Source organism: Ranitomeya imitator, chromosome 5, assembly GCF_032444005.1.
Source record: "Ranitomeya imitator isolate aRanImi1 chromosome 5, aRanImi1.pri, whole genome shotgun sequence".
Lineage (NCBI taxonomy): Eukaryota > Metazoa > Chordata > Amphibia > Anura > Dendrobatidae > Ranitomeya > Ranitomeya imitator.
In genome coordinates, this window is record NC_091286.1 from 477,022,735 (window position 1) to 477,048,444 (window position 25,710).

Here is a 25,710-nt window from a genome sequence, read left to right on the forward strand (position 1 = left end):
GAAACTAGCTAGCCCTGAAGATAGAAAAATAAGCCTACCTTGCCTCAGAGAAATTCCCCAAAGGAAAAGGCAGCCCCCCACATATAATGACTGTGAGTAAAGATGAAAATACAAACACAGAGATGAAATAGATTTTAGCAAAGTGAGGCCCGACTTACTGAATAGACCGAGGATAGGAAAGATAGCTTTGCGGTCAGCACAAAAACCTACAACAACCACGCAGATTGCGCAAAAAGACCCTCCGCACCGACTAACGGTACGGAGGTGCTCCCTCTGCGTCCCAGAGCTTCCAGCAAGCAAAACAAACCAATATAGCAAGCTGGACAGAAAAAATAGTAAACAAAAGTAACGCAAGCAGAACTTAGCTTATGCAGGGCAGACAGGCCACAAGAACGATCCAGGAGAGAGCAAGACCAATACTGGAACATTGACTGGAGGCCAGGAACAAAGAACTAGGTGGAATTAAATAGAGCAGCACCTAACGACTTAACCTCGTCACCTGAGGAAGGAAACTCAGAAGCCGCAGCCCCACTCACATCCACCAAAGGAAGCTCATGGACAGAACCAGCCGAAGTACCACTCATGACCACAGGAGGGAGCCTGACCACAGAATTCACAACAATTCCCTTTATTTTTTTGAGCAGTGTATATACAGTACAGACCTAAAGTTTGGACACAACTTCTCATTTGAAGATTTTTCTGTATTTTAATGACTATGAAAATTGTACATTCACACTGAAGGCATCAAAACTATGAATTAACACATGTGGAATTATATACTTAACAAAAAAGTGTGAAACAGCTGAAATTATGTCTTATACTCTAGGTTCTTCAAAGTAGCCACCTTTTGCTTTGATGACTGCTTTGTACACTCTTGGCATTCTCTTGATGAGCTTCAAGAGGTAGTCACCGGGAATGGTCTTCCAACAATCTTGAAGGAGTTCCCAGAGATGCTTAGCACTTGTTGGCCCTTTTGCCTTCACTCTGCGGTCCAGCTCATCCCAAACCATCTCGATTGGGTTCAGGTCTGGTGACTGTGGAGGCCAGGTCATCTGGCGTAGCACCCCATCACTCTCCTTCTTGGTCAAATAGCCCTTACACAGCCTGAAGGTGTGTTTGGTGTCATTGTCCTGTTGAAAAATAAATGATGGTCCAACTAAACGCAAACCGGATGGAATAGCATGCCGCTGCAAGATGCTGTGGTAGCCATGCTGGTTCACTATGCCTTCAATTTTGAATAAATCCCCAACAGTATCACCAGCAAAGCACCCCTACACCATCACACATCCTCCTCCATGCTTCATGGTGGGATCCAGGCATGTAGAGTCCATCCGTTCACCTTTTTTGCGTCGCACAAAGACACGGTGGTTGGAACCAAAGATCTCAAATTTGGACTCATTAGACCAAAGCACAGATTTGCACTGGTCTAATGTCCATTCCTTGTGTTCTTTAGCCCAAACAAGTCTCTTCTGCGTGTTGCCTGTCCTTAGCAGTGGTTTCCTAGCAGCTATTTTACCATGAAGGCCTGCTGCACAAAGTCTCCTCTTATCAGTTGTTGTAGAGATGTGTCTGCTGCTAGAACTCTGTGTGGCATTGACCTGGTCTCTAATCTGAGTTGCTGTTAACCTGCAATTTGGCTGGTGACTCGGATAAACTTATCCTCAGAAGCAGAGGTGACTCTTGGTCTTCCTTTCCTGGGGCGGTCCTCATGTGAGCCAGTTTCTTTGTAGCGCTTGATGGTTTTTGTCACTGCACTTGGGGACACTTTCAAAGTTTGCCCAATTTTTCAGACTGACTGACCTTCATTTCTTAAAGTAATGATGGCCACTCATTTTTCTTTACTTAGCTGCTTTTTTCTTGCCATAATACAAATTCTAACAGTCTATTCAGTAGGATTATCAGCTGTGTATCCACCAGACTTCTGCACAACACAACTGATGGTCCCAACCCCATTTATAAGGCAAGAAATCCCACTTATACCTGACAGGGCACTCCTGTGAAGTGAAAACCATTCCCGGTGACTACCTTTGAAGCTCATCAAGAGAATGCCAAGAGTGTGCAAAGCAGTCATCAAAGCAAAAGGTGGCTACTTTGAAGAACCTAGAATATAAGACATAATTTCAGTTGTTTCACACTTTTTTGTTAAGTATATAATTCCACATGTGTTAATTCATAGTTTTGATGCCTTCAGTGTGAATGTACAATTTTCATAATCATGAAAATACAGAAAAATCTTTAAATGAGAAAGTGTGTCCATATTTTGGTCTGTACTGTACACATTTAATTGGCAGAGGAAACTGTTATCATAGTAGCGTTACCTGGGGTAGAGAAAGCTCTGTTGGCCATGACACTTGAATGACCAGGAACTAATGGTCCAAAGTGTGAAGCCAGATGCATTTGTCTTGGGTCGTTGGGAATTATCAAGTCATTCGATGGCAATAATTCTCTAATAAAAAAAAATAACATTAGTTTTTTTCATAATGAGAGTTTTTGGTGAAGAATGTGTGGAAAATATAAGAAACATAAATAGAGAAATAAGCGTCTTCAAAGTTTGTGTATTGGAAGGAGTCAGGCATAATAGTTATGTATTATTATGTATTATGTAACAATATAGAAATGCATTTTGAAAAACATGACTGTAACGCTCGCGCCGAGACTGGTTGGCGCGGGTACCTGGGGGTGTGGCCCCACTGGACCACAGACCGAACTTCCCTGGAAGGGGCGTAACTAAGTAGCTTCCTAGGTGTTCGCTGGAGCCTCTGATGGTGAGGTCAGACTTGTGCAATAGGAAGCTACCAGGTACCACTCCAGGGTGGAGTCGGACTGTGGATGCTGATCCCACCGGGGACAAGACACGGGCAGGCAGGCACGGCTGTGACACTGGCTGACAGACGGGTATGGCAGAGGCCCTGACGGGCGGACTGGCTTGACGGAGATACAGGCAGGCAGACGGGCGCGGCTGGTACTCAGGCAGACAGGCGGGCACGGCTGGCACTGGCAGACAGGACTGATACTCTGGTAGGAACTGGTATTCAGATGGATGTGTGGAAACAGGTAAGAACCTGTTCAGACTGGAGAATATAAAGGAACAGGTAGAGACCTGTAGGGAAAGTTGCAGAATTAAGATAGAGCAAGAGTGGAAGAAAAGCTGAATCACAGGAGTCGGAGTACGAGTAGAAGGTGGAGCTATGAGCAGAGAAGGAGAAGGAAGAGCAGAGAGTAGAGAAGGAGAAGGCAGAGCCAAGGACGGAGCCGCAGGAGGCGGAGCCAAGAGCGGAGACGCTGGAGGCGGAGCCAAGAGCGGAGACGCTGGAGGCGGAGCCAAGAGCGGGGACGCTGGAGGCGGAGCCAAGAGCGGGGACGCTGGAGGCGGAGCCAAGAGCGGGGATGCTGGAGGCGGAGCCAAGAGTGGGGACGCTGGAGGCGGAGCCAAGAGCGGCACGCTGGAGGCGGAGCCAAGAGCGGGGACGCTGGAGGCGGAGCCAAGAGCGGGGATGCTAGAGGCGGAGCCAAGAGCGGGGACGCTGGAGGCGGAGCCAAGAGCGGAGACGCTGGAGGCGGAGCCAAGAGCGGAGACGCTGGAGGCGGAGCCAAGAGCGGAGACGCTGGAGGCGGAGCCAAGAGCGGAGACCCTGGAGGCGGAGCCAAGAGCGGAGACCCTGGAGGCGGAGCCAGGAGCTAAAGACGTAGAACCGCAAGGAGCGGTGCCAGGTGGAACCGCAAGGAGCGGAGCCGTAGAGCAAAGCCACAGAGAGCGGAGCATGGTCAGAGAGCAGAGCTGAGAGAAAAGCTGAGAGACACAGAGCCACAGGTTGTGGTAAAACTGAGCAGAGAGAAGCAGAGCCACAGACAGTGGCGAACAGAGCAGAAAGATAAGGCAGAGGTACACACAGCTGAGTGGGAAATGACTAATGACAAAGAAGGAGCAGGGACGGACATAGACCAGAGTACAGACAGGAACTGACACGGATACACAAACAGAACACAGATGAAGGCCTGCAATAGTGCAGCCCTCAGAGACAGGAAACACACGACCTGGCAGCTCAGTAGCAAATGCTAACTGAGGGGAATAGTTTGCTCAGGCATCCTCCAATGGGTGACGATGCCTTAAGTATCAGAGGCCTCAAGGCTATTGGCCAGAAGCACCTTAGGGAGGTGCACACAGTCTCAATAAGAATCCGGAGTGGCTGGCGCCGCCCCCCTATGCACACAGCCAGAAAGTGTACACAGAGCAGGCCGCCATGAAGCACATGGCATGGAACCAGCAGCAGACAGATCTCACAGCATGGCACTGGGTGAGTGAGTAGATGTAACAGGCAGGTGGGGAATGGAAGGCCATGCAGTGATGCCGGCAGGGTTGTTACAATGACTTTCACTGGACAATTAAGATTACATTTTGCTCAGTTAAAAAACCAATGTGCCCACAGCTATCTGTGAGTACTAATGGAGATTTATGAAAGGGTCATCTAATATGTGCATCAGTTTTACTATTGAGAAGACATTTAATAAATTTACTATTGATCAATACCAAACTAACGCTGAACATATGAATGCCGTCACCTGTCTAACAGTCGCGAATCAAACTGCGTTGGAATAACTGGCATCCTTTGCTGGACGGGCACCACAACTTGCGGGTTGACAGACATCATCTGATTTCTCATCATAATCTCTTGCTTTTGTCGTAATTCTGGATCCAGGAAAAAACGAAACATGCTAAATTAATTTTATTATGTGAAGGAAGTCAAATTATTTATATACCCAGTGGATCATAATGCAATATCAGTATATAACACCATAGGAGATCCGTCACCTGTACAACTAAGGTTGGTATACTTCAGAGGCAATTGTAGGTCGTGTGCATCAGAGAACCCTACCCTGCTCCCTTAGAGTAGGTTTACACCCAGCGTTTCAGCAGTTTTTTCCACAGGAAAAGCTAAGATAATCGCCAGAAAAATACAGCATCAGTTTGGCAAATAAAATGTATGCTTTTGCGTTTTTGCATCTACAGTGGAGGAAATAAGTATTTGATCCCTTGCTGATTTTGTAAGTTTGCCCACTGACAAAGACATGAACAGTCTATAATTTTAAAGGTAGGGTAATTTTAATATTGAGAGAAAGAATATCAAAAATAAAATCCTGAGAATCACATTGTACAAATGTATTTGCATTCTGCAGTGAGAAATAAGTATTTGATCTCCTACTAACCATTAAGAGTTCTGGCTCCTACAGACCAGTTATTTGCGACTGCTGTGCTTGCCAACAAGGGTTTTGCCACCAAGTATTAAGTCTTAAGGGATCAAATACTTATTTCTCACTGCAAAATGCTAATAAATGTATATAATTTATACAATGTGATTTTCTGGATTTCATTTTTGATATTCTATCTCTCAATGTTAAAATTAACCTTCCCTTAAAATTATAGACTGTTCATGTATTTGTCAGTGGGCAAACTTACAAAATCCCCAAGGGATCAAATAGTTATTTCCCCCACTGTATCTATAATTATGTCTTCACTTATCCCCCGTGCTTTGGTTTTCTATATCTGCTGATATCTACTATATAATCATCTAATTCTGTCTGTTTGTCTGTAATGGAAATCCCGTGTCGCTGATAGATCGCGCCAGCTGCCCGCGACCAATCAGCGACAGGCGCAGTTCTGTCATCACAATGCCACGTAGTTCAGTCACGTTTACTGAACAAGTTCTGTCAGTCACAGTGCCACGTAGTTCACTCACGTTTACTGAATAAGTTCTGTCAGTCACAGTGCCACATAGTTCACTCATGTTTACTGAATAAGTTCTGTCAGTCACAGTGCCACATAGTTCACTCACGTTCAGGGCCGCCATCAGGGCATGACAGCCATGACTGGCGTATGGGGCCCGGTGGGCAGAGGAGGCCCGCATCGGGCCCCGTCTCATCTGCTCACCGGGCCCCCCCTGCAGGCGCTACAGCACACTAACTCAATAGTTAACAGTCGCCGCCAGCCAGTCGGAGGCTGGCAGCTGACTTGAGCGGCCGCAGTGCGCAGTCGCACGTCGCTGGCGTCTGACGTCATCGTCAGCCGCCAGCGAGTGCGTCCTTCATCTGCGTGGAGGAGCTTTGCCCGCCGCAGGAGCACATGGCCAGGTAAGAAGTATTTTTTTTTTTTTGGTAGCGGCGATCCAGGGGAGGGGGCCCGGGGCAGTATGCTGGACACGGGGGCAGAATGCTGGGCACGCTGGGGCAGAGGAGATGCTGGACACAGGGGCAGAATGCTGGACAAAGGGGCAGAAAGCTGGGCAGAGAAGATGCTGGACACAGGGGCAAAATGCTGGACAAAGGGGCAGAAAGCTGGACACAGACAGGGGCATTATGCTGGACACAGGGGCAGAATGCTGGACACAGGGGCATTATGCTGGACACGGGCAGAATGCTGGACAAAGGGGCAGTATTCTGGACACGGGCATTATGCTGGACAAAGGGGCAGAAAGCTGGACACAGAGGCATTATGCTGGACACAGGGGCAGAATGCTGGAACAGGGGCATTATGCTGGACACAGGGGCAGAATGCTGGACAAAGGGGCAGTATTCTGGACACAGGGGCAGAATGCTGGACACAGGGGCATTATGCTGGACAAAGGGGCATGGGGCAGTATTCTGGACACAGGGGCATTATGCTGGACACAGGGGCAGAGGAGATGCTGGACACGGGGGCAGAATGCTGGACAAAGGGGCAGAAAGCTGGACACAGACAGGGGCATTATGCTGGACACAGGGGCAGAAAGCTGGACACAGGGGCATTATGCTGGACACAGGGGCAGAATGCTGGACACAGGGGCATTATGCTGGACACAGGGGCATTATGCTGGACAAAAGGGCAGTATTCTGGACACAGGGGCATTATGCTGGACAAAGGGGCATTATGCTGGACACAGTGGCATTATGCTGGACACAGGGGCAGAATGCTGGAACAGGGGCATTATGCTGCACACAGGGGCATTATGCTAGACACAGGGGCAGAATGCTGGACAAAGGGGCAGTAATCTGGACACAGGGGCAGTATTCTGGACACAGGGGCAGTATTCTGGACACGGGCATTATACTGGACAAAGGGGCTGAAAGCTGGACACAGGGGCATTATGCTGGACACAGGGGCAGAATTCTGGACACAGGGGTATTATGCTGGACACAGGGGCAGAATGCTGGACAAAGGGGCAGTATTCCGGACATGGGCAGAATGCTACACAGGGGCAGAATGCTGGACACAGGGGCATTATGCTGGACAAAGGGGCAGTATTCTGGACACGGGCAGAATGCTGGACACGCTGGGGCATTATGCTGGACACAGGGGCATTATGCTGGACACAGGGGCATTATGCTGGACACAGGGGCATTATGCTGGACAAAGGGGCAGTATTCTGGACACAGGGGCAGAATGCTGGATACGCTGGGGAAGAATGCTGGACACGCTGGGGCAGAATGCTGGACACGCTGGGGCAGAATGCTGGACACGCTGGGGCAGAATGCTGGACACAGGGGCAGAATGCTGGACAAAGGGGCAGTATGCTGGACACAGGGGCAGTATGCCGGACACAGGGGCAGTATGCTGGACACAGGGGCAGAATGCTGTACACGGGCAGAATGCTGGACAAAGGGGCAGTATGCTGGACACAGAGGCAGAATGCTGGACACAGGGGCAGAATGCTGGACACAGGGGCTGTATGCTGGACACAGGGGCAGAATGCTGGACACGGGCAGAATGCTGGACACAGGGGCAGAATGATGGACACAGGGGCAGAATGCTGGACACAGGGGCAGAGATGCTGGACACAGGGGCAGAGATGCTGGACACAGGGGCAGAGATGCTGGACACGGGCAGAATGCTGGACACAGGGGCAGTATGCTGGACACGGGCAGAATGGAGATACGGGGTATGATGAAAGACATGGGGGCATGACTGGAGACAGATGGGGAAGGATTGGAGACAGATGGGGCAGAATGGAGACACAGGAGGCATGATTGGAGACAAGTGGCAGGATTGCAGACATGGGGGCATGATTGGAGACACTGGGGGCAGAATTGAAGACAGATCTTGCAGGATCATGGGGCAGGATGGATATGATGGAGACAAATGGGTCAGGATGGGGAGATCATATGGGGCAGAATGGATACTCATGAGGGCAGGATGGGAGAACATATGGCTGACGCCAGGAATGAGACACACATTGGCCAGTATGGGGAATATTATTACCATAGGGACTAATTTAGGGATATTATTACTGCAGTGATGTATTTATTTTATTTTTTGAGGATACTGTTTTAAATGAGGGGGCGGTCCTGTTACTGTGTAGAGTGATACTATGTCGCCTCTTTTTCTTCATGTGGTGTAATGTAGAAGTTGGAAAAATTAAGTAATGTATTCTACAAGCAGAGCTCGAGATAACTGTGTTATTTCCTGCAGAAACGAGTCCTGGCTGGATGAAATGATGGCAGTCTGTGCTGGATGAAAGATGAAGGACTTCACCTAGAGACGTCACTGGTGAGTCAGTGTGTTACCTATACACTGACACTATACACTGTATACAGAGCTCCTGTGTATAATTTCACTAGTGATCACTGTATTATCTGTACATAGACACTGCATACTAAGTACAGATCTCCTGTGTATAATGGCACTTATGGTGATAGTATGGTGCTTTTTTTTATTACTGATCAGAATTGTAGTATTCAGTCACTATATGGTGGTAATATGCGGTCTGGTCATGGTGTAGCGTTATTTGTTCTTTGTATGTGATATTATTCGATCACTGTGGTGGTAATATGTCATCTGGTCATGGTGTAGCGGTATTTGTTCTTTGTATGTGATATTCGATCACTGTGGTGGTAATATGTCATCTTGTCATAGTGCTGTGGTATTTGTTCTTTGTATGTGATATTATTGGTCATTTAAAAAATTGAAAAATAAATTAAAATATACCTAAATTGTATTGCATATTTTAACAAATATTTAATAGGTTACAGTAGAGTAGGGCCCGGCCAAAAGTGTCTACCGTGTTATGGTGGCGGCTTAAAAAATCTTTTGGCCAAAACAAAAGCTGCCGGCTATATGTGTGATCTGGTGATGGGAACTGTTAATGTGTGATAGGTGAGAAGTGTAGTTTTTCCAAGAGAGAGCGGTGGAATTGTGGACAGTTCGAGGGGTGGAGCGTGGAGGCGGGGCTGGGGTGGAGCCTGGGCGGAGTCTCAAGGGGGCCCAAAAAATGTTGCCAGTATGGGGCCCCGAAATTTCTAGTGGCAGCCCTGCTCACGTTTACTGAACAAGTTCTGTCAGTCACAGTTCCACATACTTCACTCACGTTTACTGAATAAGTTCTATCAGTCACAGCGCCACGTAGTTCAGTCACGTTTACTGAACAAGTTCTGTCAGTCACAGTGCCACACACAAATATGTTATAGTGTCGATGTACTTCTTTCGTCTGACGATTTATTTAAATACAGTTAGATATTCATGTAATGGTTTATATATTTTGACAGTCTGTTTAATAATTTCGTTTAGTTGTATTAAGTTCTACGAGCAATAAAATTTAATGATAATGAATATATTTTACCCGGAAAATCCTGTGTGTTCATTGCATTATTCTTAAATCTTCATAAATAAACTACATACATTGTATTCTAGAATACGCGATGCGTTAGAATCGGGCCACCATCTAGTGAGCTATAACTGTAACAAGCATGACTAATAAAAAGCAATAATAGGAGAAATGAGAAATGTTTGCCAGTCTATACTTGTTTTCTTACCAACTCCAGAGCACTACTGTTTTCATTTTGTATCCAGATACGCACATTGATTAAGTAGAATGATATGATATCAGCAGTTTGGGATGGTGCTGGAATCTAAATACAGCGTGTGAATGTGTTGGAGGCCATCCAGACTTTGGCATGGGAAACCACTGTTTTGTTAAGCATTAGAATTGATCTCTGTATAAGTAAGAAGAATCTACCTCAGGCTATGTGCACACATTGCGGATTTTGCTGTGGATCCGCAGCGGATTTGATGCTGCGGATCTACAGCTGTTTTCCATGCGTTGTACAGTACCATGTAAACGTATGGAAAACAAAATCCGCAGTGCACATGCTGCGGAAACAAATGCGTGGAAACGCAGCGGTGTTTGTTCTGCAGCATGTCAATTCTTTGTGCGGATTCTGCAGCGGTTTATACCTGCTCCTCAATAGGTATCCACAGGTCTAAAACCGCAGGTGGAATCCGCACAAAACTGCGGGAAATCCGCGGGAAATCCGCTGGTAATCCGCAGTGCGGTTTACCTGTGGATTTTGCAAAAACAGTGCGGAAATATCCGCAGACCAATCCGCAACGAGTTCACATATCCTCAAAGTATATAAGTGTATAAAAAACAGGAATGGAGTATTTCAGATGCATTGCTGATTCCAAGATCCAAAGACAAGATGGTTAATTGAAAGTTGTTAATTGTCAACGCGTTTCAAAGTCAGTAATGACTCCAACTACATGTAGGTGTCCTGAGGAAGGAGTTGTTACTGACTTTGAAACGCGCTGACAATAAACCACTTTCAATTAACCATCTTTGGATCTTGGAATCAGCAGTGTATCTGAAATCCTCTGTTCCTGTATTTTATATATTAATCAATTACTGTGGATTTTGCAGCAGCTGACAGTTCTGCTACATAGTGATTGTGTCGCACACAACCTGTTAAAGAGGTTCCCTCTACTTTTATATTGATGCCCTATCCTTGAGATAGGGCATCAATGTCTGATCGGCTGGGGTCCTACACTCAGCGCCACTGCTGAGAGCAATTATCAGTGCCAGCGGCAGCCGCAAGCCAAAAGTACTTACTTGTGGGGCTTAGCTGTGTACTTGTAGTAGCCACCACAGGGTACTACACATCCGCCTCCTATTCAATTCAATAGGAGGCAGATGTGCAGTAACAAGCCCCGGCCACTAGAAGTAGATGGCCAAGCTCCTCAAGCGAGTGCCTCCGGCTGGCGGCCCCTGGCACCGATAACCGCTGATCGGCGAGGGTGCCGAGTGCTGGACCCCGGACGATCAGACATTGATGCCCTATTTCAAGGATAGGGCATCAATGTAAAAGTAGTGGACAACCTCTTTAAGGTGAGCATTTCATCCCTATCTTTCTATCTCTCATACTTTGCACATTTCTTTCAAAGTATAGAAGTGTATTCTTTACCTGCTGTGGGAATGCAGCCTGTTAGCTGATAGAGATGTTTTCCTTCCAAATTAGCCTGGTCACTGATCATTGACATTTTTAACACATTTATCTATGGGAAAGGAATAAATGACACCATTACTTGTATTGAAAGGACACAGGGGACCGACTACTCTAGGACTTTAATTGTGATGGCCTACCCTTAGGATGGGTCATCAATATCAGATGGGTGGAGGTAAGGCCCTCTGCACACTCATCAATCAGCTGGTTGCAGCTCCTGTGGTGGCTGACTGTACAGGGAGCACAGAGCTGGAACAGCACAGCTGTATACAATGTGTAGTCGCCATTCTCAGGTGCTGCAGCTCAGATCATATTGAATGTGATATAGTTTTTTTCTAGGGATTACAAAGAAGAGGTGTAACTGTAGTGAGAGGAGGGGTTGCAGTTGCACCTGGCCTGGAGCCTAGGGTGTCGCAAATGGTCCCATGTCCCATACGAGAAAACCATTTCTAAAACCCATGATAGTTAAGGGTCTCGTTGGAGATTTTGCAATGGGACCCACAAGCTTCTTGACCCTTGCAACTTATCTTTTATTTCAGTAGATTTATACTAAATATATTTATAATAATGTTTAGAATCCATGAGGCCAAACTAAAAGCATTAGGTGCTTTAATCTAAGACCATTTCTATGTGATAAAATTGTCCCAAATATTCATATGCTCATATATTTAGCATTTTATTTGAATTCCTGTGCCACAAACATTTATGAAGTTGTCGATAAATTTTTCCTGAGTTGACTCAGTCTCACATGGTTTAATTCTCTCTACTCTCTGCCCATGTAATTTTATTAAGTACTTTGCCAAATGCAAATTATAGTCTAAATAATTAGAATAATTTACTCTCAGAATGAAAAGTACTAGGTAAATCACTCCGTATCTACTACTATATGTGGTGGTGGCAGCACTATAGTCTTCTGTGTGATGTCGGAGCTAGACATGGGTCTTCTACAAGAAAAATACAAAATCTATATCTGGTTTTATGGATCTTTAATAAGTAGTAGAGAATTTTTCATATATTCTGTGGCCAAAAGAACATCACATTGGTCTGCACCCAGAAACCCATCTTCATCATTCATCTGTTGGTAGACTGCCTCGTTGAGTACCATAAGTGCACTCAGGATCGCCACAATATTGTTCTGCTATATCGATGTTTCCCCGACTCCTCGCCTCATGGACCCCAACACTTCAAGTTTTCAGGATTTCCTCAGATGATTCAATTATTATTGAGGCATCCGAAATTGCCCCAGGCTCTCTCACCTGTATAATACTAAGGAAATCCTGAAAACATGATGTGTTGGGGGCCGTGAGGACAGAGTTTGGGAAACGCTGTGCTAGATTAAAAGCTGAAAAGTCTGTGATTTCCTTTACTAACAAAAGAGGAATGAACCAAATATGTTTCTGGGGCAAATCTAATGGACAACAAAGTCAGTCTCCATGGACACATCAAAGCCTTTAACATTCTCCGATTTGTTTTTTTTCTTAAGATTAATCGTTATCGGATTTCCCCACACTTCAGTCTATACATTGTATTGATGCAATCCGGTGTTATAGTCCATAGCAGCATTCACAATTCCTGCCTCCAGAGCTCAAAGCTCTACAGTCCGGCTTAATAGAGGATATAGGTACTATTCACACCAGGCATTATTCATGTGCCTAATGCAGTGATTCTCAACCTGTGAAGCTGACCTTACCAGTGAGATGCCCCTAGTGACTGCTAAGGCTCTCTTGGGGCGTTAGTATGCACTGAAGTGATTGTAAGCTGCACAGTAATAGTTTATCAACATAGTTAACTCATTTTATATTTATTTAAATGCTATGTAAAGTTCAGGAAACAAAAAAATGTAAACTAAAAATGTAAACTATGTAAAGATAGAAATGTTGTCCATTTATTGGTGTGCTCAACGCTGAGAAATACAGACAGATACTTATCACCATACAATACAATCATGGAGGCTTCTGATTGGCTCCAAATCTATTCTGAAGTAGGACAACGACCCCAAACATGTGGCCAATGTCATTAAGAACCATCTTCAGAGTAAAGAAGAACTAGAAGTCCTCAAAGTGATGATATGACCCTGATCTTAACATCATTGAGTCTATCTGAGATTCCATGACGATGGAATTTGCACAAGCCTGCATTTACAGATCTGGGGTTCGTTCTCTGAGATGTTTGGAACAACTTCTCTGCTGAATTTCTTCACAAACTGCATGCAAGTGTATCTAGAAAGACTGATGCTGCGTGAATGGCGAAATATGATCACATCAAATATTGATTTGATTTAAATTTATTTTTGTTCATTTACTTTGCATTTTGTTAGTTGATAAAAATGAACACTTTCTAAAGCATTCTTACTCGGCAGCGTTTTTTTGTACACCTACCTAAAACTCTTGCACAGTACTGTATATCATAAAATAATGTTGAAAGGTAAATGTGTCATTGAGACAAAAGGTAAAAGAGAACAAGGATGCGTTATATTGCAATGTATATGATGCAAACTAGAGTAAAACCAGCATTATGTGATGGTCTCTTGGCTGCCCTGAACATTATATACTGTACGCAGCACGATTCCTTTATGCTTACAGACCTGTATTTGGGACATTCATTGTCATAATGATAAATGCTGTTATACCATTTGCTATTGTTTTGTGTTTTTTTTTATAGCAGTACACGTAAAAACATAATCCATTATTCACCATGGTACTGATAAACTTCAGGCTCAAACATCTGCAGCTCTGGATTATTGCTACTTAGTTTCTCAAGATGAAGGAAAACTCTTCATTTCCTTTATACACCAGGAGCTGTATGTATTTCTATCTGTTGTCTAAATACCGTACATCAGTTTTTACAACGACTATATGGACGGTTCAATCTCCTAGGACCGCGAGGTCCTATTCTATCATTCATGACATGATTGCGTTATTCCTACGTCTCTTTAATTTCTTTGAAGCTGTTAAACTGTAAAGCACTGCGGAATATGTTGGCGCTAGGTAAATAAAGATTATTATTATTATTTCTTTGCTTTTTTCAGAGGATGAAAAAAAAAATGTTTATATTCAGAGGTTGAGTATAAAAGGTTCTGCCAAACAGTTGAGAGTTTATTACCGATCAGCGGGCGTTTCAATGGCCATTTACACAGGCAGACACCGAGAAGCAAGATCGTGATTCCCTCGAGATCATGGGAACCTTACGGAATGATGTGGCAGCTGCAGACTGTGGGAAGGGGAGGTAAGAGGATAAAAAAAACTCTAACGCCATTCATATGAGCAACCTGCTGTTGACGTGAGGGGGGAAAGGTGCAAATTTTGCCCTGGTGACCCAAAAAACTCTACTTATGCCAGTACAGGTTACCACCCATTGAAAATAGAGATAAAATATTAAACGTGACAGAATTGCAGTCTTTTCTGTGGTGGGCTTCGCTGTGACCCTATTTTCTTTAGGTCTGTGATCAGTGAAATGCAGAACTATGCTGCCATCTACCGGTGATTGCGGCATTTACAGTGCTCACTTATAACCTGGTTTTATTTTAATAGTGACCATTACTTCTATAATAAAAATTGTGAGTCTTCAGCAGTGGATAACAAGACGATAACAAATAGCAGTTTTCCACAATACTCATGTCTCTATATCAGGCATATCTGAAGCATTACATATGCAAATCGGGAAAGTTGCTATTTGTCATCATGACCTGTTCGTTTAGCAAGTAATAGGTATCAGCCACTGAGGACTCTCAATTGTTGTTGAAGATGCAACTATAAGCAATCTTTTCCTTTTAACCCCTTCACGACCGATGACATATAGATACATCGTAGGTCGTGTCCCTGTATTTGATGCAGGCTCCAGCGCTGAGCCCGCATCTTTCCAGGAAGATGACAGCTGATTTGAATCTGCAGGAGACCCCCATGCTTGTAACTGCAAATCTATGAACCCCAGCCGAGATCATGATTTCTGCTACACATAGCCCCTGCTACTATATGTGTAGCACAAGCAATTGGAGAGCAGCTTCAAGTCTTCTAAGGGGTCTATTGAAGCAAGTAAAAAGTAGAAACAAAATGTTTAAGAAATATATACATATATATATAGTATAAAAAAAATCTAAAAGTTCAAATCACCCCCTTTTGCTCCATTCAACAAAATAAAAAATAGAAATATTTGGTATTGCTGCGTTCAGAATTGCCCAATGTATTAAAATATAAACTAAAATAATCTGATCGGTAAACGACATAGCGAGAAAAAAAATGAAACCCCAGAATAACTTTTTTTTGTTTTTATGTTGTCGCAACATTGCAAAAAAATGCAATAACAGGTGATCAAAACATTGTATCTCCCTCAAAATGGTATCAATTAAAACATCAGCTTGGCGCGCAAAAAAACGAGCCCTCACCCAGCCCCAGATCCCGAAAAATGTAGACGCACCGAATCTCGGAATATGACCCTATTTTTGTTTTCAAACAAACTTTGGATTTTTTTCACCACTTAAATAAAATAGAACCTAGATATCTGCAAACTCATAATTACCTGGGGAATCAGAATGGCGGGTCAGTTTTAGCATCAAGTGAACATAATCAGAAAAGCAAAAGTTGTAGAATTGCACTTTTTGTTGCAATTTCACAACACTTGGATTTTTTCCCATTTTCCAGTACACTATATGGAAAAATCAATGGTGTCAACCAAAAGTACAACACATCCCGTAAAAAACAAGCCCTCATATTGACAGAAAAATAAAAAATGTATGGCTCTGGGAAAAAGGGGAGCAAAAATCGAAAATGCAAAAATGAAAAATCACAAGGTCGTCAACAGGTTAATGTTAAAAAGATCCAGTCAGCAGGTTTTCCCCATATAAAGTACCACCAGTACCTGTAAGCCGTCTACTACAGCATGTAATACTTACAGATGGCGTGATCCGTACTGATGGGCATCTCTGGTCTTTATCCAGCGCCTCCTCTCTTCTTACGATCTCCTTCCTCCTTCCATACTTCGTGTGATACGTCCTAAGTCATCCACAGTGTCATTGTGCTTAAGCTTTGTGCTTTTGCGCACACAAACTTCTCTCTGCCCTGCCGAGGGCACAGCAAGGTATTGTAGTGCACATGGTGGCCCTTTCTTGCGTATGTGCAGAACAGTACAGTTAGTTTCATCCCGTCAGCGGGGCTCTCAGTGTCGGCACCACACGGTGTCAGAACGCAATGAACCTGCAGATTAACCCCATATTTTACACGACAAGTTTCCTTCAAAAGGTTCCAGCTACATTACAAGTTTGGCACCAAGGCTAAATCCGAAGCATTTCAGACATAGTACTGTCGTTAGTCGTGGTATGAACACAATGGTACAAAGATAATTTAGATATTAAAAAAAAAACAATTAAAACAAGATGCACCCACTCAATTAGGTTATAAAGTAAAAAGACTTCATCTTGTGCCAGTGATGGTTGTAAAGCCAAACTACATAGTACTGCTATATAATGTTCTCCATGCTGCTGCTACTGCTGCTGCAAACCTATTACATATAGATGGGAGAGCAAGAATCCCTCATGTTTCTGTGCACTGTGTATGAAAGACATCTTGTCTCCAACTACTAGGTCAGAGACATCTGAAAATTAGAGATGGAGCCTACAGAGGAGAAAGACCAGAAAGAATACTAACCCTCATGTGCACACAATAGGTTTCTCTGAAAAGTCACATGAAAGAATAGATCTCTTTTACTGACTGAATAAAGGAAGCAAATTTAGAGCGCTGCTTTTTTTTAAAATTACCCCCATATAGCTGTATTATAAAATGTATCATCACAGAAATCTGGGTTTTTTATTTTATTATGCCTACTTACTCCATCGTGTTCCACAGCACTTTACAGACATCATCACTGTCCCTATCGAGGCTCACAATCTATGTTCCCTCTTAGTATATGTGGTAAAATATGTGTATATATATATCTATATGTGTGTAGTGACATATGTCTAGGGTTATATGTGTGACTAGTGATAACGTAACATATGTCCTGAAGGCAAGTCGCACCTAGGTGTTAATAGGTACTTCCTTGGGACTAGTAGAAATTCTGTCTCCATATCTCACCAGGAGGTCTAGCTAGAGCCAAGAAGAAGGTAACATTTGGCACCTCTTAGGTCTTGGAGGGGAGATTCTAATTGCGGCCTGAGGTGATCTATTCTATTCTATACACAAGTGTCTCAAAAGAGAAAATAATATATTCATTAGTAGAGCGGCCGTGGCCAATCAAACAGACCGCAATTATGATATTAACCTGGGGGGCCGGTCTAGAGACCTGACCTCAGGCCAAAGTTATAAATTTAGGCTGCAGACAGAGAATTGTGTTCACATGATGGGGGCAGCCTGAGAAGCTAATGTGATCCAATCTATATTCTTCCTACCCTCAGGGAGCAGAAGCAACTACCAGTTAGATGATTTTCTGCAAGTTTTCTCCTGTTTATTTTGATACTGTTTTGCATAAGTTGTATGTCTTTTTATTATCACATTTTTATATCTTTTTCTTATTGTAAGCATTGAACCTTTTGTTATTAAAGTATAAAAGTTTAATAAGTTGAACCTTGAATGTTCTAGAAGAATCCATAGCCTAAGGTGTGTGGGCCTTATGAGTGATAGACATATTTTTATTAGTATTATTATTTCTGGGACTCATCGCCTGTGTATTCGGTGAGTGGTGGCAGCGCGTATGAGCGGGTGTGTGGCCTGGGTCGGTGTGTGATTTATGCTCCCATTACAGCATAGGACAGAGGTTGAATGCTGGACTGAGAGTGGGGAGATAGATTAACCCTTGCATGCACAACCCCAAGTCACGTGTGAGAGCGGGCACGTGACGCATAAGTGACCCCACAGAGTAGGGATCCGTGACAGTATATATTCAGAGTATGGAGGAAAACCAAGAAAACACATGGAGAACATACAAACTCCTTGCAGATATTGTCCTTGGTGGAATTTGAATCCAGGACCCCAGCATGGCAAAGCAAAATGGCTAACCACCGAGGCACCATGCTAGACTTAAACACAGATTTGTGGAATGGAACAAATTTGTGGAATTTTACAGTATCATGGGGTGCATTAAAAGATGTCTGTATACACATGATGAGAGCATTATACTGCCTCTACAAATCCCTGGTTTGACCGCACATGTGTACAGTTTTGGGCACTGGTGCTCAGGAAGGATATGATGGAACTAGAGTGAGTACAAAGGAGGGCAACAAAATTAATAAAGGGGATGGGGGAACTACAATACCCAGAGAGATTAGCAAAATTAGGATTATTTAGTCTAGAAAAAAGACAACTAAGGGGCGATCTAATAACCATGTATAACTGTATAAGGCGACTGTGAAGAAACCAGAGTATATCTTAATTACCCAGACAACTATGGTTTTGCAAACCAATAAGAACTGACTCTTCATCTGTATATTGGCTTGTGGATTTAAGTGTTTATGTCTGGTGGTTCAAGAAGACAGACTTACAAACTGATATACCATTAAACATACTGTGTAAGTCTGTAATAGTGACTTGTACATAGTGTGTGTTTATCTTTGTTTATTGATGTGTGCTGATATGCTAATTGTGCATTGAATTCTGTAACCAGCTTGGTGACTTCTAAAGCAAAGAGGGAAAGACTGTGCAAATAGATTGAATGGTCAAGTAGTTCTACTTGATCTCCTCACCATTGTTTACCTTATCTTGATGCTGGACTGAAGGACACTGGATAATTCCAAAAAGAGCTTACATGCTTTGGGTATAAAAAGTCTCAGAGAGATCACATCATTAGAGCTGAAGTAACACAGAGCTACCGACCAGACTTTCTTCAGGATCTCAGCTGAGGGTACATCAGACAAGGCTGCAAGAACACAGGACTGCTCTCAGATATCTCACTACGCTTGTCGTTACCTCCTCTGTTGTGAATTCTGTGGCAGAGCTCCCTCCTGTGGTCACAAGTGGTACTTCGGCTGATTCTCTCTGGGAGCTTCCGTTTGTGGAGGAAAGTGGTACTGCGGCTTCTGAGTTTCCTCCCTCAGGTGATCTTGTGAGGTCGTTAGGTGCTTCTCTACTTAACTCCACCTAATGCTTTGATCCATGCTTCCTGTCAATGTTCCAGTGTTTGACTTTTTTTTTCCCTGGATCATTCCTGTGGCCTGCTGCTCTGCATAGCTAAGTGCTTCTTTGCTATTTGTTTGCTATTTTTTCTGTCCAGCTTGTCTATTTGTTTTGCTGGAAGCTCTGGGACGCAAAGGGTGTACCTCCGTGCCGTTAGTTCGGTACGGAGGGTCTTTTTGCCCCCTTTGCGTGGTTTTCTTTAGGGTTTTGTGTAGACCGCAAAGTTATCTTTCCTATCCTCGCTCTGTTTAGAAAGTCGGGCCTCACTTTGCTGAATCTATTTCATCCCTACGTTTGTCTTTTCATCTTACTCATAGTCATTATATGTGGGGGGCTGCCTTTTCCTTTGGGGTATTTCTCTGAGGCAAGGTAGGCTTATTTTCTATCTTCAGGCTAGTTAGTTTCTCAGGCTGTGCCGAGTTGCATAGGCAGAGTTAGGCGCAATCCACGGCTGCCTCTAGTGTTGTTTGGAGAGGATTAGGGATTGCGGTCTGCAGAGTTCCCACGTCTCAGAGCTCGTTCTATGATTTTGAGTTATTGTCAGATCACTGTATGTGTTCTGACCGCTATGTCCATTGTGGTACTGAATTGCCTTTCATAACAGTACAGGAAGCCAAAAGTACTAATGATTCTCAATAGAGGGAAAAAAGAAGTTCTGAGACCATTTTTTTTTCTTTGCACTGTGTTTTGCCTTTTTTTTCCCCTAGACATTTGGGTGGTTCAGGACACAGGTGTGTACATGGAGATTCAGGGTCTGTGCTCTTCAATGGATAATCTCGTTATAAATGTACAAAAGATTCAAGATTTGGTGGTTCAGAAGCCTATTTTTGAACCAAGAATTCCTATTCCTGATTTGTTTTATGGTGATAGAGTCAAGTTTGTGAATTTCAAAAATAATTGCAAACTGTTTCTGGCCTTGAAACCTCACTCCTCTGGTGACCCAGCTCAACAAGTGAGAATTATTATTTCTTTTTTGCGTGGCGACTCTCAAGACTGGGCATTTTACCTTGCGCCAGGAGATCCTGCATTAAGTAATATTGATACGTTTTTCCTGGCGCTCGGATTGCTGTACGATGAGCCTAATTCAGTGGATCAGGCAGAGAAAAATTTGCTGGCTTTGTGTCAGTGTCAGGATGAGATAGAGGTATATTGTCAGAAATTTAGAAAGTGGTCTGTACTCACTCAATGGAATGAAGCTGCGCTCGCAGCGATTTTCAGAAAGGGTCTCTCTGAAGCCCTTAAAGATGTCATGGTGGGATTTCCTATGCCTGATGGTCTGAATGAATCTGTCTTTGGCCATTCAGATCAGTCGACGCTTGCGTGAGCGTAAAGCTGTGCACCATTTGGCGGTATTACCTGAGATTAAACCTAAGCCTATGCAGTGCGATAGGACTTTGTCCAGAGTTGAACGGCATGAACACAGACGTCTGAATGGTCTGTGTTTCTACTGTGGTGATTCCACTCATGCCATCTCTGATTGTCCTAAGCGCTCTAAGCGGTTCGCTAGGTCTGCCACCATTGGTATGGTACAGTCAAAATTTCTTCTGTCCGTTACCTTGATCTGCTCTTTGTCATCGTATTCTGTCATGGCATTTGTGGATTCAGGCGCTGCCCTGAATTTGATGGACTTAGAGTATGCTAAGCGTTGTTGGTTTTTCTTGGAGCCCTTGCAGTGTCCTATTCCATTGAGAGGAATTGATGCTACACCTTTGGCCAAGAATAAGCCTCAGTACTGGACCCAGCTGACCATGTGCATGGCTCCTGCACATCAGGAGGATATTCGCTTTCTGGTGTTGCATAATCTGCATGATGTGGTCGTGTTGGGGTTGCCATGGCTACAAGTCCATAATCCAGTATTAGATTGGAAATCCATGTCGGTGTCCAGCTGGGGTTGTCAGGGGGTACATGGTGATGTTCCATTTCTGTCAATTTCGTCTTCCACCCCTTCTGAGGTCCCAGAGTTCTTGTCTGATTACCGGGATGTATTTGATGAGCCCAAGTCCGATACCCTACCTCCGCATAGGGATTGTGATTGTGCTATCAATTTGATTCCTGGTAGTAAATTCCCAAAAGGTCGATTGTTTAATTTATCCGTACCTGAGCACACCGCTATGCGCAGTTATGTGAAGGAATCCCTGGAGAAGGGGCATATTCGCCCGTCATCGTCGCCATTAGGAGCAGGGTTCTTTTTTGTAGCCAAGAAGGATGGTTCGCTGAGACCTTGTATTGATTACCGCCTTCTTAATAAGATCACGGTTAAATTTCAGTACCCCTTGCCATTGTTATCTGATCTGTTTGCTCGGATTAAGGGGGCTAGTTGGTTCACAAAGATAGATCTTCGTGGTGCGTATAATCTGGTTCGAATTAAGCAAGGCGATGAATGGAAAACTACATTTAATACGCCCGAGGGTCATTTTGAGTATCTAGTGATGCCGTTCGGACTTGCCAATGCTCCATCAGTGTTTCAGTCCTTTATGCATGACATCTTCCGAGAGTACCTGGATAAATTCCTGATTGTGTACTTGGATGACATTTTGATCTTCTCGGATGATTGGGAGTCTCATGTGAAGCAGGTCAGAATGGTGTTCCAGGTCCTTCGTGCGAATTCCTTGTTTGTGAAGGGGTCAAAGTGTCTCTTTGGAGTTCAGAAGGTTTCATTTTTGGGGTTCATTTTTCCCCTTCTACTATCGAGATGGATCCTGTTAAGGTCCAAGCCATCCATGATTGGACTCAGCCGACATCTCTGAAAAGTCTGCAAAAGTTCCTGGGCTTTGCTAATTTTTATCGTCGCTTCATCTGCAATTTTTCTAGTATTGCTAAACCATTGACCGATTTGACCAAGAAGGGTGCTGATGTGGTCAATTGGTCTTCTGCTGCTGTGGAAGCTTTTCAAGAGTTGAAGCGTCGTTTTTCTTCTGCCCCGTGTTGTGCCAGCCAGATGTTTCGCTTCCGTTTCATGTTGAGGTTGATGCTTCTGAGATTGGAGCAGGGGCTGTTTTGTCGCAAAGAAGTTCTGAGGGCTCGGTGATGAAGCCATGTGCTTTCTTTTCTAGAAAGTTTTCGCCTGCTGAGCGTAACTATGATGTTGGTAATCGTGAATTGTTGGCCATGAAGTGGGCATTCGAGGAGTGGCGTCATTGGCTGGAAGGAGCCAAGCATCGCGTGGTGGTCTTGACAGATCACAAGAATTTGACTTATCTTGAGTCTGCCAAACGGTTGAATCCGAGACAGGCTCGATGGTCATTATTTTTCTCCCGTTTTGATTTTGTGGTTTCGTACCTTCCGGGCTCTAAGAATGTGAAGGCTGATGCCCTGTCAAGGAGTTTTGTGCCTGACTCTCCGGGTGTTCCTGAGCCGGCGGGTATTCTCAAAGAGGGGGTAATTTTGTCTGCCATCTCCCCTGATTTGCGGCGGGTGCTGCAAAAATTTCAGGCTGAAAGACCTGACCGTTGCCCAGCGGAGAAACTGTTTGTCCCTGATAGATGGACTAGTTGAGTTATCTCTGAGATTCATTGTTCAGTGTTGGATGGGCATCCTGGAATCTTTGGTACCAGAGATTTGGTGGCTAGATCCTTCTGGTGGCCGTCTTTGTCGCGAGATGTGCGTTCTTTTGTGCAGTCCTGTGGGACTTGTGCTCGGGCTAAGCCCTGCTGTTCTCGTGCCAGTGGGTTGCTTTTGCCCTTGCCGGTCCCGAAGAGGCCCTGGACACATATTTCTATAGATTTTATTTCGGATCTCCCCGTCTCTCAAAAGATGTCGGTCATTTGGGTGGTTTGTGATCGCTTTTCTAAGATGGTCCATTTGGTACCTTGTCTAAATTGCCTTCCTCCTCTGATTTGGTGCCATTGTTCTTCCAGCATGTGGTTCGTTTACATGGCATTCCAGAGAATATCGTGTCTGACAGAGGTTCCCAGTTTGTTTCGAGGTTTTGGCGAGCCTTTTGTGGTAGGATGGGCATTGACTTGTCTTTTTCCTCGGCTTTCCATCCTCAGACTAATGGCCAGACCGAACGAACCAATCAGACCTTGGAAACATATCTGAGATGTTTTGTTTCTGCTGATCAGGATGACTGGGTGTCCTTTTTGCCTTTGGCTGAGTTCGCCCTTAATAACCGGGCCAGCTCGGCTACCTTGGTTTCGCCATTTTTCTGCAACTCTGGGTTCCATCCTCGTTTCTCTTCAGGACAGGTTGAGTCTTTGGACTGTCCTGGTGTGGATACTGTGGTGGACAGGTTGCAGCAGATTTGGACTCATGTAGTGGACAATTTGACCTTGTCCCAGGAGAGGGCTCAACGTTTTGCTAATCGCAGACGCTGTGTGGGTCACCCAACTTCGTGTTGGGGATCTGGTTTGGTTATCTTCTCGTCATATTCCTATGAAGGTGTCCTCTCCTAAGTTTAAACCTCGTTTCATTGGTCCGTATAGGATTTCTGAGGTTCTTAATCCTGTGTCTTTTCGTCTGACCCTTCCAGATTCTTTTTCCATACATAACGTATTCCATAGGTCATTGTTGCGGAGATACGTGGCACCTATGGTTCCATCTGTTGACCCTCCTGCCCCGGTTTTGGTGGAGGGGGAGTTGGAGTATATTGTGGAGAAGATTTTGGATTCTCGTGTTTCAAGACGGAAACTCCAGTATCTGGTTAAATGGAAGGGTTATGCTCAGGAAGATAGTTCCTGGGTTTTTGCCTCTGATGTCCATGCTCCCGATCTTGTTTGTGCCTTTCATGTGGCTCATCCTGGTCGGCCTGGGGGCTCTGGTGAGGGTTCGGTGACCCCTCCTCAAGGGGAGGGTACTGTTGTGAATTCTGTGGCAGAGCTCCCTCCTGTGGTCACAAGTGGTACTTCGGCTGATTCTCTCTGGGAGCTTCCATTTGTGGAGGAAAGTGGTACTGCGGCTTCTGAGTTTCCTCCCTCAGGTGATCTTGTGAAGTCGTTAGGTGCTTCTCTACTTAACTCCACCTAATGCTTTGATCCATGCTTCCTGTCAATGTTCCAGTGTTGGACTTGTTTTTCCCTGGATCATTCCTGTGGCCTGCTGCTCTGCATAGCTAAGTGCTTCTTTGCTATTTGTTTGCTATTTTTTCTGTCCAGCTTGTCTATTTGTTTTGCTGGAAGCTCTGGGACGCAAAGGGTGTACCTCTGTGCCGTTAGTTCGGTACGGAGGGTCTTTTTGCCCCCTTTGCGTGGTTTTCTTTAGGGTTTTGTGTAGACCGCAAAGTTATCTTTCCTATCCTCGCTCTGTTTAGAAAGTCGGGCCTCACTTTGCTGAATCTATTTCATCCCTACGTTTGTCTTTTCATCTTACTCACAGTCATTATATGTGGGGGGCTGCCTTTTCCTTTGCGGTATTTCTCTGAGGCAAGGTAGGCTTATTTTCTATCTTCAGGCTAGTTAGTTTCTCAGGCTGTGCCGAGTTGCATAGGCAGAGTTAGGCGCAATCCACGGCTGCCTCTAGTGTTGTTTGGAGAGGATTAGGGATTGCGGTCTGCAGAGTTCCCATGTCTCAGAGCTCGTTCTATGATTTTGGGTTATTGTCAGATCACTGTATGTGTTCTGACCGCTATGTCCATTGTGGTACTGAATTGCCTTTCATAACACTCCTCTCTGCGTGCATACCACAGATGGAGTAGCAACCCTGGGAGCTCTGACGTAACATCTACCATTAGCTTGGTGAGTTAGCGGAAGGGTGAGGCCCTGCAATGTGCACCATCCTGGTGTAATTGCTGAGATTGTTCTGTTTGCTATTGCCACATTGTTTTACCTTAAACCTGTGTTATCTGCGTAGTGTATTGCCCACCGAGAGATAGAGCAGGCGTTCAGTGGTATGAGCCCTGGTCCATGCAGTCTTGCTAAAGACAGCCATGCCAGCGGACAAGAGCACCCACTGACCCCATTTCTCCACAATTGGTGGCAGCAAGTGGGACACTACTCACCCCGGCGGAACCGGGGTAGCTGCAGGGGATTGGTGTTCGTAGACACAGTCCAGGGCTTCACAACCAGGGAGGCATACAGGCAGACCCAGCAGACTATTGATGAGGCATATGCAGTAGGTTTCGGATACCACCATGTCCATCCCCACCAACTCAGTCTTGGGAAGAGGACCAAAGTGGATATATATAGCCGTAACAAGAAATGACAACTACAGGAGCTGTGCCAGCTTCGACGGATTGAATACCGGTCCACGGACACTCGGTCGGATTTGATCAAGGAATTAGTTCTTGGGATGCCCAGAACATTGTGGAGGACAATGAAAACTCTGCTGAGATGTACCCAGCAGAACTGCCAGAGTCAGGACGCTGTGCCGGTCTGGAATCTACCCAGTCACCTGCAGCCCAAATCCAGGAGTTGTTGGTTGTATTGGGACC

At 44.7% G+C, this 25,710-nt stretch overlaps 1 protein-coding gene across 1 annotated transcript in view; it reads right to left on the reverse strand.

Moving 5' to 3' along the window:
* Positions 1-25,710, reverse strand: part of SAMD7 (sterile alpha motif domain containing 7) — a 145,712-nt gene that overhangs the window by 55,044 nt on the left and 64,958 nt on the right. The window contains exons 4-6 of the mRNA XM_069727360.1: positions 11,206-11,296; positions 4,561-4,687; positions 2,319-2,446 (exon numbers count right to left, since the gene is read on the reverse strand). Coding sequence (XP_069583461.1) covers positions 2,319-2,446; positions 4,561-4,687; positions 11,206-11,296 — 346 coding nt within the window. The remainder of the gene's footprint in view (positions 1-2,318; positions 2,447-4,560; positions 4,688-11,205; positions 11,297-25,710) is intronic.